Raw genomic sequence first — 13792 nt, 5'->3', positions numbered from 1 at the left:
CAGAGACAAATCAATGTAGCAGGTAGGTTTTGTTATGTAGTGTTTAGAGCTACTTATTATTTCCCTTAGGAAAGGTTCAGTTGAGCACCTTGTCCAAAGGGCTTTCATGTCTACTAAAGCTGTCATCATAACTATCAAATAGATATGCAACAGTGATGCTGGTCCCCTTCCAACACTGAATCTGGTATGTAAAATTTTTCCACCTAGTCAAAGGCCTACTACTGTTCCAAATCTGCACAGGGTTTTAAAGCATAGTCTAATAAATCCTGAAAGCAGTTTTGATAACACCCTGTCCTTTAAACCACCACTGCTTGGAGAAATTTCTTTTTGGCCCATGACACAAAGTTGGTGGGAAACCAGAGAAAGCACTCTCCCATCTATCAGTCATTCTGTAAAACAAAGCAATTTCTTAGATCTTTATTAAATGCAAGAGAAGTTTCATGGAGTTACATTGTGCATAAGGCGAAGAATTTACAGTAATGCTGTGCTGCAAGGATTTACTTTTTCTTCTTGAAGTAATTTAAGGTATAATTCTAAGGCAGCAAACTGAGGCAGTAGAATATTCTGTATCCCCCAACTTCCACAAGGTGTGTTGCCCATTTACTCCTTCACAGGGGCATTATTAACACCTGTTATTTATATTTACACTGTTAAATTTAATAAAAACAAAACCACCTTAGGTTAAAAAGATAATGCTTTATTTACTATATTCTAGAAGGTCAAGTTAAATATCGAATTCTAGTACTCATACAATCTTTCCATAGTAAGCAATCTGTTCTGCACTACCAGGTATTCATTTCTGAATGCTTTCTTTCAAGAAGCTGTATCTATGTAAACACCTAAAGTAATATGTTGGCTACTCTTAAAAACATCCATGAATAAATTCAGCTGCTTGCTTACTGCATTCATGGGAAAAACAGCAGCATGTTTATGTCCTAGAGAGGGTCCAAGTTTTGCTAAAACACTTGCTGGAACATTCTACGCTTATGCATGAGGAAGGACCCTGATAACAGACGCAGATGAAAGGTTTATTTAAAATCATTACCTGTCCCTATCTTTTATTTGGTTTTTTTTTTTCTTTTTGGACAGTTACTCAGCTTCTCCCATGACTTTAAAATAAAAATCAACACTAGGTAATAGTGGTTAGTGATACAAATACAAGAAGCGAAGTGCTACTACAAACCAACTAATATAAAAAAGAAATGTATGTCTCTTGATAGCACCAAAGCATCTCTCCCTTTTTGCATTCTTACACTGTAGTCCCAGGTCCTGGTTTTTGGTCATATCTAGAACTCCTTGAGCCCTCCTCCTGCTAAACTTCTACCAATGTATCAGTTGCACTTAGAAAAGGTCTTACAGAAAGTTTATCAACGATCAGGCGCACAAAGCTACCAAAATGTAATCAGAAAACCCAGGACCACAACATGAAATAATGGACAACCAGCATCTATTTTTACAGATGCTAACTCTGAACAGGCTACTCAGACTATATTTGGCAACAAATGAAGGATACTAAAGACAAAAGTTTCATTTGTGGCCTCCTAAATAAAAACTTCACTATAGCTCCTTTATGCTGCTTAACTTGTAAGGTATTGAGCTCTTAGCTGCTTCTGTGTAAATATCCCCAATTTACTGTTTTCAAGCTTGATTCATTCATCCTGCGGTATCTTTTCTTCAGTCAACATAGCTGAACAGATTTAATACACAGAAGTATTCATTTTGAATTCTGCAAACTCCTTAATAAACCCTACAAAGATTTCTAGCACCTCTGCAAGCTGTTCCAGAAGCTGCAGACAGTTGCTAAAGGCTGACATTACTTACCAATGTAAGTAATTGATTTGTACTTATCAAATCACTGACGGTGATTTGTTTTCATATTTTTTTTCAAAGATCCCCTATAAAAAAGAAAGGCTGAAAGAAATATTCTGTAATTGCTCACAGATCCACAATTTCTAAAGGCTTTAAGTACAAAAAACTGATATAAAATATTATGAAACAACATTAGGGTGTAAAACCAAGTTAGACAGTAACAGTACTATGATAAAAGGTGCTCCAGCACTTTTTTTTTCCTAAGGAGCTTCAACGCACAGTGTGTCCATGGCATCAAGTACATTGTACACGATCACAAGAAACTAGGATTTCTCAGTGTCAATCTGCATTTGATGCCCCAAATCTCATGGCTCTTTTTATTGCCAACAGTTGGCCTTGCAATGCTGGTAAAGTGTGAACCATTGATCTTCATGTCGGGTAGTGCTTCCTCGAGGAGCTGCAGGGAGCTATCAGTGACTATTCCAAATACCTGAAGAGTCTTCAGTGTTCGGATTTCACCAAGCTCTCTAGAAAGAGAGAGAGATAGCAAATTAACCATGAAACTGAAAGCATTTTTGCGGGTTTTTCAGCCTGTACCCAAGCTACATAACGCCATTTTTACTAATTTTTTAGAAGAGGATAAACTACTTAAGCACATTTTTTATTGAAACTAGTACTCAACACTGATACTTCAGCAAACTGGCTGAATAAATTACTGTTTTGCTAGTCTCTCTCACAAACTGAAAACAAACTGATTCTTCCATTTTCATATCCTTGAACTTAAAAATCTAGAAAAAGTGAAGTAAATTGCACAGATGAAGTTCCAGGATGTGGCTCAGGGGATACAAGCCCCTAAGTACCATCAATGAGTCCCCAGTTTGGAGCAATATTTTGGTGAGTAGCCAGACCCAGCTTCTTGATTGCTTTACATTTTCCCAGTCACCATCTGAACTGTGTATCTTACAAGCAAGTACAGGACAAAATCAAAAGGCTGAGGCATGTGCTGCCACAGCAAAGGTTCTTCAGATCCTCATTTTCCTGTTCCTCTCAACCTTTTTTCTTGTTGTGTTGACATCTTTCCTGAAAGTACTGGACTTGAAAGCTTCTATACTAATAAAAAGCAGAAGGACCTCATGAACAAGTCACTCTTAGCCATATTTGAATCTGTCATGGTTTGACCCGGAAACAGGATTTCTGGGATGCTGTGTGGATGGGGCCAATGAGTGGTCAGTTTTGAATATTGTCATCTGGCCTAACCACTGGGCACTGGGTCCACCTCCGAGAACACAGGGTAAAAGCAGGGCTCTGCCCCTGGCAGTTCCTCTTGGGATTTCTGGCGGTGAAGGAGTTGAGTCTCTCCCCCGGCCCAGTTGCTGGCTGGGCTGGGGGAGGGGAAAAGCCATGCGGCCCGGCCTGGGAGAGGTAGGCCTGGCCCCAAGGGTGGAAGGAAGAAAATAAAGAAATGCCGGGAAGCAATGGGCAGCCTGTTCCCCACCCCCACCTTGGAGACAGACAGAGAGAGTGCAGCCGGTGTTTGTGTGCCGTTACCTTGAAAGCAGTAAACATGTGCTGGCAGCAGGCAGCCCGGCTGAGGAGATGGTGGGGGGGGTGCAGCCAGGAGTCCAGCCGCTTGGAGGAGTTTTTAACCCTTTTTTGGACAATGAAAATATCACAGAACACTAACCCTTCCTGGACGAAGGAGATGAGTGAGTGATGAAGATCTGGACCAGAGAGAGAGACTGAGAGATGTTAGGAAGATGGAGAAGAGGGAGTGGCATTTTATGCTGGACTCTTTTGTGTAGCCATGGACAGAACTATGTTCCCCTGGAATACAGAGACTGAGACCAGGGGGAGAAATGTCCAAGAGCCAAAGAAGATTCAGTGTGGGTACCCCTCGGCCCCAGGGGGTATATAAAATATGGGGGGGACAGATGTCCCAGAGGTGAGAGACTGAGCTTCTCTGGAACTGGACACAGCCTCCTTAAAAGGACAACCCTAGAAGCAGCCCTGATTCTGGTCTGGTGGTGAGAGCACCGGAACAAGGACGGAAAAGGCCACCACGACACATGGAAGGACTCCCTCTCCTCTTGAGGAACCGAAGTTGAGCATTCTAAAGGGTGGTGCTGGACCCAGAATTGATTTTGGATTGTATTGTATTGGGAATTTGGGGAGGAGGAGGAGGAGGAGAATGTTTTTGTGAGGTTTTCATTTTCCTTGTGTTTTCTTTTTTTTTCCTTTTCTTCCTTTTGTGTGTAGTTTAGTAATTGTCTTTGTAGTTTAGTTAATAAACCTTTTTTTTTTCAAGTGAGAGCCTGCTTTGTTTATTCCTGGTCAAAATCTCACAGCAGACACCAGAGAAGGTGTATTTTCATGTGGGCATTTGGCCTTGTGCCAGTGTCAAACCAGAACAGAATCACAATCAATAATTGATATAAGTGCACACAAAAGCAAATACACACTTACTTACAGCTTACTAGTCCAGCCAGTACTGTCAACTCTGCCAGCTATTCCAAACCTTCCTCCACACTCAGTCTGACATCAGTCCTGGTCACTGGCCGGACTGCAACCTCCCATGCCAGCAATGAGTACCACTGGTATAATGCCATTAACACAAGACACAAGACATGCATGGAGCAGCCAGGTCCATGAGTACAGACTGACACCACTGAAAGATTTTATCAGCTTCATTCCAGTCTGGATTCTCAGAGGAAACAGGTTCTAACAGTTGGGTTCTTTTATCATAGTTTTACTCCTGATTCCTCGTACCATTAACTTTTTTGAAACAGTATTTGCAATTCCAAACACAAAATAAAGCAAATTTAAATTAATTCACCCTCTGCATGAACAGCAAACCAAAGCTAATTAGAGGTTACTTACACTAAGGCAGCAGGTGATATCTGGTAACATCGGCTAAGGCACAGGTGTTGTAGGAACACAAGTTGTTTAAAATACTGGAAGCACTCAGGCTTTAACATCATGCTGTCACTGTACAGAGAACACATTACATAAAGTCTTAAGTACACAGCAGCAGTAAATTGGCTATTTTAAAAATTCAGCCAGAGGATTTCACTGAATATCTACTTTTTCTACCACCAAAGTATGTTTTCGCTGACTGTGGAAGCAACCCATCTCTCATATATGTGCTGTGCATGCGAAGGGGCAGGTGAAGAAGAAGTTTCTCTTCATGCGGATACTCTGCAGCAGAACCTGTGCCATGAATAGGCAAGTTCTCCAGAGATTTCAAAATACTGCAAGTGACTAAGTAAAAACCAAAACATACCTTTTTTTACAGTTATATGGCCAAGTACCAAATTAGTATTAGAGATGACTTAAACCCTCTCAGAGATGCTAGGCTAATGAACTGTAGGCATCTAAATATTTCCTTCCTTTCTACCTATGAATTACCATCTCCTGTTAGTCAACAAACCCTGTAGGTACCTGACATTTATGCTGGGGTAACAAGACATCTTACCTGCTCCAGATTAGGTCACGTCAGATAGCACATCTTTTGTAGGTTTAGCTTGAATAGTATTTTCTGGATGTGCAGTGCTACCCACACAACCCTGCCTCAGTGCTAATCCCACAAGGATTTAAGGACTGGCTGCACAGGTTTTCTTACCTGAGATCTAAATGGACAAGCAAAGGACATCTCTCCACCAGCGTTTTCACATCTGAAAAGTGATCACACAGAGTCAGTCCCTCTTGCAGTAGCAAGATGGATGTGCTTTACACAGCCCGCTGATGTCCACACATGTTCATTTATATGTTTCCTACTGGAACCCCACAACTGAAGCACAATTTTTAAAATAAAAGATACATGCTTAAGAGTTAGAGCGTACAGTCTTGCCTATGAAGATACCTTACATGGACCTTCTTTTAACCCCCTGATTTAGTTCAGAGGGTTAAAAGAAGTTCAGAAACCTAGATTTAGTTCAGCAAATTATCCCTAGAAATCAGTTGCATCAACCATCAAATCAGGAAGGCAATAATTCAAATGATATTTTTGTGAAATCTACTGGAGACCTAGTAATGGTGAGCTGCCTGAAATACTTACAGGTAGTGGAAAAATAATGAAAATTTTTCACGTATCAAATATCCTTTCAGAGCACCAAATCCTTTAGGCATGACCATTTTTACCCACAAAAAGTTCTCATGACAAAAAGTTATGTTTTTTCTGATTTAAACTAAATTTTTGACTTTCTTTCATTGTCTGCAAGATGCACAGATCAGCTGTAGTTCAGGTATTACCTAAAAGCCATTGCAAGGTGCTCAACAATGTGCAACAGAATTTTGATATTTCAGAATTCATGTGCAGAAACTAAACAAAACAATACCTTGATTATGTACTAAGTCTTATGCCTGATAAATTGCACTGAAACAGAGTAAAGACACTCAGAGAAAGTGTCTGACAAATGGAAGAGGTCAGCACATGGTCTCTAATGGCTCAATTAGAGGGACCAAGTTTCAAATTCCTGATGTGGAGAAGATTATGTAGCATATTTGTTTATGAGTTTGGGGCTGAGATAAGAAGATTTGCCTATTTTCCCACAAAGAGAATGCATGAGGGTGTCTGTGTGATGTTTAAACAGAAATGAGAGGTCACCTCCTGTATGTCATCCAACACCCTACTGTCATATTCACTCACTGCAAAATTTAAATTCTCTTTACTAGAAAAGGACTTTCACCCTTTAGCTATGCTCTTTTTCATTTTGATGTACCCTCCCCCAGATCTCGACTTACCTGCATTTTCTATCACCCTCCAATTTAATAGAACTTTTCTTCCTAGAGCTAGTAGCAAGTTAAGTGGTTAAATGTTGATTGCTAAGATTGCCTTCCAAATTAACTCATATCTGGATGTCAGTCTGAAACTCAAGCACGTACTATGACTGTTCTCTTTTAGAAGACGGTTCCAGCAGACACAACATGAGAAGCCTTAAGAAACCCTCCAGATACTGTTCCTGGAGCTAATTCATAGCACACAAAGTCCTGTTTCCAGGACGTACTTCACAAGTAAAGTGAAGAAGCTTTCAGCTGAACAAAAAAATTAGTTTTCACTTGACTGTTCCTAAATTCGGAAGAAAAATCATCTCACCCTTTATGCTGGAGCTAGAACTCTGTAGTAAGAGTCTCTGAGAGCAAGAACTTCAAACTATACAGAGCACAAAAGTTACTGTTAGTACATGACTCCTCCACACAAAGAGTGAATGCCAAGCAGAAGAAAATGTAAAGCCTACTGCTTCATCCCATAGTGGGATAAAGGTTTGTCACATTGGTGTTTACCTGCTATTTGTAGATTCTCTCTGTATCCACTTAAATTTAATTGGGTGATCTTTGAAGTAACATGATTGACTGCTGCTTTGACGTGAGTGGCTGTGAATTCACACCAGGACAGGTTCAGCTCCTCCAGCCTACACAGAGACAAAGTTGTTAACAAGAATGGCTGAAATGCAGTTCAAGTTCTGTTATTTTCTATTACACTTGATACTTTTAAAGCAAATACTTGTAACATACCAACTGCCAACTTACTGTATTCATGCCTAGAAATTCTAGTATGACAATAATTAAGCACTAATGAATGGAGCAGGTTACCCAGCCAAATCTGTCTCTGGAGATTTTCAAGATCCAACCAGAGAACATCCTCATCCACATAGTCAGTGCTAATTTTAGACCCTGGTCTGGGAAAGGGGTTAAAGTGACTTCCCAAAGCCACTTTCAACTGGAATGATTCAGTAAAGGCTCTCTCCAGGAACTGCCACAAGGAGACACTGTCTTTTCATCGGGTTTGTGACCTGAATCTGTTACAAATGAACAGATGGTCACATTGAGAGGAAAAACTACCATTCATTATTAGCATTGGTCAGATGACCAATTAATCCTAATTAGCATAAAATAATTCATAGTTTTATATAAACACTGGTCATGCTGTGAGCTCAACTCTCTTTACGTGCTTGATTACCTATAGCCTGTCACCATGGGGCTGGGACAAAGTATTGTTCTGTGTGCAGGTGTTGTAGCTGTAACCAAGGGACAAAGACACAGTGAATGCGCAACTAGAGCATTTAGCTGGCACTCTACATAAAATGAAAAAACAGTTAAATTGCCACTAGCATTCCTAGGATCAGATTTGCCATCTGGTATTCACTGCACACTGCACCGACTGCCATCCCCTAAAGAGCTCATGATCTGAGTAATCAGACCAAGCGACAGAAAGATTAAGGCTTTGGCTGCCCACTAACTCGCAATTTGATTAAAAAACATCCTTTCGCAGAAGGAATGATTATGGACATTGTCCTGCAGGTCACAGGAAGTCAGCAGAAAGATTGGGATATAAATCCCGAATTCACTGGGGCCCAGTTCAGTGACGCTCTGTCAGCAGATGGTTTAATCACTGGAGCTGTCAATCTGAACACAGCCTTCATAAACTAGAAGGTTACTGAAGGATTATTCTACCATTGAAAGGCACAGTGTTCTCTGCCATTCATCCTGTACTCTGACTGCAGAGGGAACTTTGCTGTTCCAAAACACACACTTGCTCTTTGTGAGAATCATATATTATTTTCACCAAAAAAAAAAAAATCAAATTTACATGATATCAAAGGAACATAAATGGGGTATACCCAGCCAAGCAGATGATTCAGAAAACCCATGAAAAACTACAAAAGTACATCTTTGTTATTAAAGAAGAAAATAGCTTGATGGGAAGAAATTATCTGATTATTCAGCTAATAATCAACTGTTAGGCATTTAGGACCAAAACCAGGCATATTAAAAAAAAAAAAAACAATACAAGAATAACTGGGATGCCCAAGGGAAAAAAAAAAATAATTTGTTTCAGGAATAGCAAAACCTGGTTTTGTCTTACATAGAACAACTGCTCAACATCAGCTCCAAGGCTTCTGCAGAAAACCCTGAGCACCCACAGAGATTTAGTCGTATCAAATTGGGATTTCTAGCAATGCTCCTGTAGAGAGAAGAAAAAAGAAAAATATGATAAAATTTAAATATTGTAACATTGCTTGCTTTGCTATGATGTGCCTATTTTTAAGACCTAATTTCCTGGACAGGGAATTGTTCATTAAATATGAAGTACTGCATATTTAATCAGCTGACTAACCTGCGTCACTAAGGGCCTAAACTCTGTACTACTGCATCAAAGCACAACATTAAAAGGGACACTTGTCTATGTATTTGACACTGCTGACAAGTTGCATATTTATAAACAACCAAGTTTACAAGGAAATGGTTTCTTTTCACCTTCTACTGTTGTATGCCAATAAACATACATCACTGCTTATCAGAGATTACTACAGCTCTACAAAAGACAAAGCAACCATCCCACTTCTGATGTCCCCCCTCTGCAAGAAGGAGGTTATTCCAGGAAAAAGCCCACGTCCAAACAGCATCCCCTGAATGCATTTCTTTGCAAGACTAGAGCACATATGCGGTTAGCAAAACCTGGAACACTCAGTATGCACATTTGTTCAGAAGGTGATAAAATTCCATAATTACTGCCTGATTAGTACCCAATTTTCTGGTAGTTTTAACTGTTACTACTAATAGTATAAAAAGCCAAACTATACCGGTTTATTTTTATTCTGGTTTATTTACTCCCCTCTGTGGAGTGAGGAAAGTATCAGAAAGCCAGGGTCTCTGCCATCTGACCTAGGTGGCACCTCTGACATCTGTCCATAGGTGGCACCTCCACAATCCTGTGGTGTGATGGAACAGGAGGTTGACTACACACCCATTAGTGTCTTTGCAGCTAACCAAAATTCATTCATCTGCTTGACTGAATCTGTAATCTTCAAGGACTTCATAAGTTCAATAAAAAAGTGAGCAACAGTGCAGAAGCACAATGGGTACCTGGTGGGAGAGCTACTGAGAGCCCTTGGAATAGAAAAGAACCTACACACCAAACACAAAGTTCTCTTGGGAGCAAAAAAACAGAAAAATAAAAGTAGCTCTGCTGTACAGCTCAGCTGTGGGAATATGGATCCATAAACCACAGAGAGGTGAGCAGTTTCTCCAACCTCCTGCTACTCTGGGGAATTGGGAGGAAAAAAAACCAAAACGAAACGGCCACCTTAAACTAGTCATTTCAAAATGCACCCACAGTGAACAACTTTCCACTGCATTCTTTCATTAGCGTGCACAAAATAATGGCACCGAACAGAAGGCTGTACTGAATATTCCCAAACATGTCACTCACTTGATGATGCTGTCAGAAAGCACTAGACCCTCCAAGCTGAGGTTCTGCAGCTTTTCACACAGACAGAGAATACTGTGGAGATCTGCAGCAGACACTGTGCAGTTCGACAAATCCAGGTGTTGAATTTTAAGAAGACTAACAAAAAAAAGAGAAGGAGAAAGGTTACTAAAAGTGCATTGTAACATGCTCCATAAATTCCCCACATCACAAATATACCCCATACACTAAAAGCATGCACAATTTGCAGGAAATTTTTCTACTGATTCCTCATAACATCTGAAAGTTTATCCTGCTAGAGTTTAATGATTTTTTGAGTGTACCACATAAAAATGCTGCAGATGATGATAATTCAGGCCTCTACAAGATAGAAACTGCAAGGGTGGTGCTTGATATTGAAAAAAAAAATCACATCAACTTGGTTTTAAATAACTGACAAGTGAGTGCAGATCCTCCTTTTTCAACACATGCCTAACCACTGATCAGCTCGTCCACACTCCACACACAGCACAAACACTGCTGCTCGTAGCTATTACCTTAAAACCAAAACCACACAGACTGAATATCTGAGACAGTTTCAGGATTCAGAAGATGCACAAAAAGCCTTACTTGCTTGTTTTAAACAACGGATCCCCAACGCAAGACCTCGGGCAGCGGAACACAGTAACACCTGCAGGCAACAACTGTCCAAGCACTCCTGGCAGCAGATTCCCACCAGTCAAATCAAGAGTCTGCCAGAGAGATTCATCAAATCTGGGGGAATGAATATTACTTGTTAGTGAGTTCAAATGGGTAACAGGTCAAAGCTGTGGGTAGAACCACAGAAAGTTTCTGGTGTCAAAAACAGGCAGAGAAGGGAAAGCTATTTAACAGACTACAATAATGTTAAAACATGTGAGGCATCTTTTGGTTATACATACCCACATATGGTCTAAATTGAACTATATATGTATAAATGAGAACCAGACCATTTAATGGTCTATGGAAACAAGATTTTCCTTAGTACTGAATGAAGAGAAATAGCACTTACGAAAGTCGATGCCATCTCTTGCAAATCATAGAAACTTTCAGTAAATCCTTTAGGGGCAAATAGGCAAAGATTGCCAGAAGCAATTCATCTGGCAGTGCATCCAAAGAAATACCTTTAGGGAAAGAGCAAAGCACATTCTAGTTAAAGCTGGTTCATTTTTGCCTGCTGGTCAGATGCCTTGCTGGGTCTGGTTGTTAAAAGCCCCTCTATGGTTTCTCTGTAGGCTACACATCAGCCTACATCAGGCATCAGCCCCACTATTCATCTCCCCTGCAGCTCATCTCTGTAGGATGACATTTTTACCATCTTTGCCTAGGCACAAGTGGTAAATGCAAATGTTCCTGTAACAGTCACTGTATACACAGTAAGGCCATTATACACTGTATACACAGTAAGGACACTACTCACATACTTGGGGGACATGAGCATCTTAGTTACTGCCTTTGTAATCTAATGCTTGTATGATTCTCTGGGTTTTTTCCCCCCTCAGCCAAAATGCCCACTCTTCCTATGCACACAAGGGTCCCAGAAGGGAGCTCAAGGTAAGCTATGCTTCTGTGTGATACACAGAAAAAAATCAGGTACTACAAACTGCTTCCTAAAACACACATGCTATCACCACTCCAAGAATTATGTGAAACAATGTGGTACAAATCGCAGTTTCTCTCAGAGCCCCAGAAGGCATCATGATTCACATGGGAGATTTCTGGATGGTGGAGCTCAGTAACAGCTGCCTTTGACCCAGCACTGCATCTTATATAAAACAGGAGTGTCTGAAGGCACTTCCACCTTCTGTATGACAGCATAATGTCTGGAGAGAGCTGCTTATTTATTCTGCATCCCATACTCATCCAGACTAAAACCACATTTTGACACCAGGGAAAGGAACCCAGTAGCCTATGACATCCCTTTCAAGAGTCCAAGAGCCCTGCTCTCTCCCTTTCCAGCCCTGCAGGCTTCCAGTCTCTGATGTGCTTTCCCTGTAGCTCTCTGGCACAGTCCCTCACGTTGCTTGCTTCCATCAGGAGCTGGAACACTGCTGGCACACCTCAGCCTGCACTACTCTTTACCTACCCTTCTCCTCCTGCCTCCAAACCGGTAAATTTTGGATTGACTTTGGTTTTAAACTGATTGATTTTAGCTTATTTTTTCTCTGTGCGCTTTAACCATCTGGTAACTAGAGTGAATGCTGCCAACAAACCTTTTCACTAAACCTACTTTTGCTGCTGATTCTTTGAGTGACCTTAAAACACTGATTCACAACACAGCCCTGCTGGTTCAAAGTGCCACCTATGTCCCACAGACAAGAGCAAACAAGCACAGGGACACGCAAGAACACACACACATACAGGTGCTCATGGGGTCAGGCAGCAGAGAACCATGGTTTTAACAGATTACAATTCCGGAGCCAGACACACCACCTCGGCTTAAAGGCACACATAACAGAGGATTTATCACCCCAAGCCTGAAAGCCACTAGATCTAAAAGTGCCATTCTGCTGGGTAAGAGCAAAAGAACTAAACACTAAAGCAGGGTGGACTTGTGATGCCCACTCTCCATCTCTACCAAAGGGCAAGCAGAACCTGGGACAGGGGGACAGTACCTGACTCTGCCTCTCGGAGCAGCCATGGCCGGCGCACGATAACAAAGTCCTTTTCGTTGTCCTTCACCTTCTGCCTTTTTGGAGGCAGACAGGGTGACGACACCAGCAGGTCCTGGGGTGTGTTTTCATTGCCCAGCTTGTCTTTCTTAAGGGCCGACACTCCCATACCCGAGAGAAGCTCCGAGGTCTTGCCGGGGTCCCATTCCAAGCTGGTGGAAACATTAGTGCTAGAGGATGGGATCTCCTGGAGGTGCTTTCTGCAGACACAGCAAAACCCAGAGGCTCTGAGGGTAATGCCAGACTGACACCAAACACAGGATGGGGATCCCTGAAGCATTTCAGTCACTCGCACTCCACATCCATACACAGGGCGACTAAGTGCGGGACCTGCGGGCGCTGGAAGCACAAGCAGCGGCCACAGCGCAGGCGTGTGCTCGCTCTGGCAGGCTTTGGGGAAGAGCCCGCCAGGGATCGAGCGCGCCCCGCTCCCGGATGGGGCGGGCGAGGGGCCGAGGAGCGGGGCCAATGGAGGCGGCGGGAGACGGCAGCCTCCCAACACCACCGAACCCGGACACGGCCGCGACCGCACCGGGCAGGACCCGCGCACGGCGGGGCGGCAGCGCGGGCAGCGGGACGGGATGCCCGGGCAAGCGGCGGAAGCTCTCCCCGGGGCCGGGAGAGAGGCGGCCCGAAGACCCCGCGGATCCAGCATCCCCGCCAGTCTCAACGGCAGAACCCCCGCTCCCCCCGGGAGCACCCGCGGGGCCGCACACACACCTCCGATCCCGGCACCGCTCCCACGGCCAGGAGCTCCCTCCCGCTCCCCCGGGTTCCATGGCCGCTCCCGAGGCTCCCCCGCGCAGCGCCTCAGCCATCCCCGCGCAGCCGGGCCGCCCGAGGGGATCTGCGAAGGCTCACACGCAGCCTCGGCGCCACGCGGCTCCCGCGCAGCTCAACAGCGGTACTCGTATGCCCGTGTCCCGGCGCATTCCCAGGTCCCCGTGCCCCGGTGTTCCCGCGTCCCGGCGCTCCCGTACCTGTACATGGCGCTGGGAGGCCCACGCGCGCCACCGCGCGCCCCGCGCCTTTCAGCACCGCGCCATCCCGGCGCCGGCCGGAAGCTGCAGTGGGAGGGGCGGCGCAG

General features: G+C 43.2%; 1 protein-coding gene across 3 annotated transcripts; it reads right to left on the bottom strand.

The window, feature by feature from the left end:
• Positions 1–383: 383 nt before the first annotated feature.
• SKP2 (S-phase kinase associated protein 2) lies at positions 384–13777 on the bottom strand. 3 transcript variants are annotated; one of them, XM_064735537.1, is made up of 10 exons: positions 13686–13777; positions 12649–12905; positions 11046–11157; positions 10625–10768; positions 10019–10153; positions 8672–8770; positions 7090–7217; positions 5429–5480; positions 4687–4794; positions 385–2336 (listed from the first exon to the last, which is right to left on the bottom strand). In XM_064735537.1, the coding sequence occupies exons 1-10, from the start codon at positions 13691–13693 to the stop codon at positions 2123–2125; spliced, it is 1257 nt and encodes a 418-aa protein (XP_064591607.1). In that variant the 5' UTR covers positions 13694–13777; the 3' UTR covers positions 385–2122. The 3 variants fall into 3 exon arrangements, with proteins under 3 accessions (XP_064591606.1, XP_064591607.1, XP_064591608.1); XM_064735538.1 differs by lacking the exon at positions 13686–13777 and adding an exon at positions 13426–13451 and having other exon boundaries at positions 386–2336; XM_064735536.1 differs by lacking the exon at positions 13686–13777 and having other exon boundaries at positions 384–2336; positions 12649–12985.
• Between the last annotated feature and the right edge of the window lie 15 nt (positions 13778–13792).

Source organism: Zonotrichia leucophrys, chromosome Z (genome assembly GCF_028769735.1).
Source record: "Zonotrichia leucophrys gambelii isolate GWCS_2022_RI chromosome Z, RI_Zleu_2.0, whole genome shotgun sequence".
NCBI classification, from domain to species: Eukaryota; Metazoa; Chordata; class Aves; order Passeriformes; family Passerellidae; genus Zonotrichia; species Zonotrichia leucophrys.
Note: the sequence above shows the minus strand (reverse complement) of the source record. Positions and strands in the feature narration are given on the sequence as shown.

Bases quoted from the DNA above. Each gene is read 5' to 3' on its own strand.
- SKP2 (XM_064735536.1), bottom strand. From the start codon at position 12,985: ATGCTTCAGGGATCCCCATCCTGTGTTTGGTGTCAGTCTGGCATTACC. The intron at 7,218-8,671 runs GTAAGACAAAAC...GTCTCTGTGTAG, and splicing joins ATGTTGAGCAGTTGTTCTAT to GCTGGAGGAGCTGAACCTGT. The intron at 5,481-7,089 runs GTAAACACCAAT...ATCACTTTTCAG, and splicing joins AGAGAATCTACAAATAGCAG to ATGTGAAAACGCTGGTGGAG.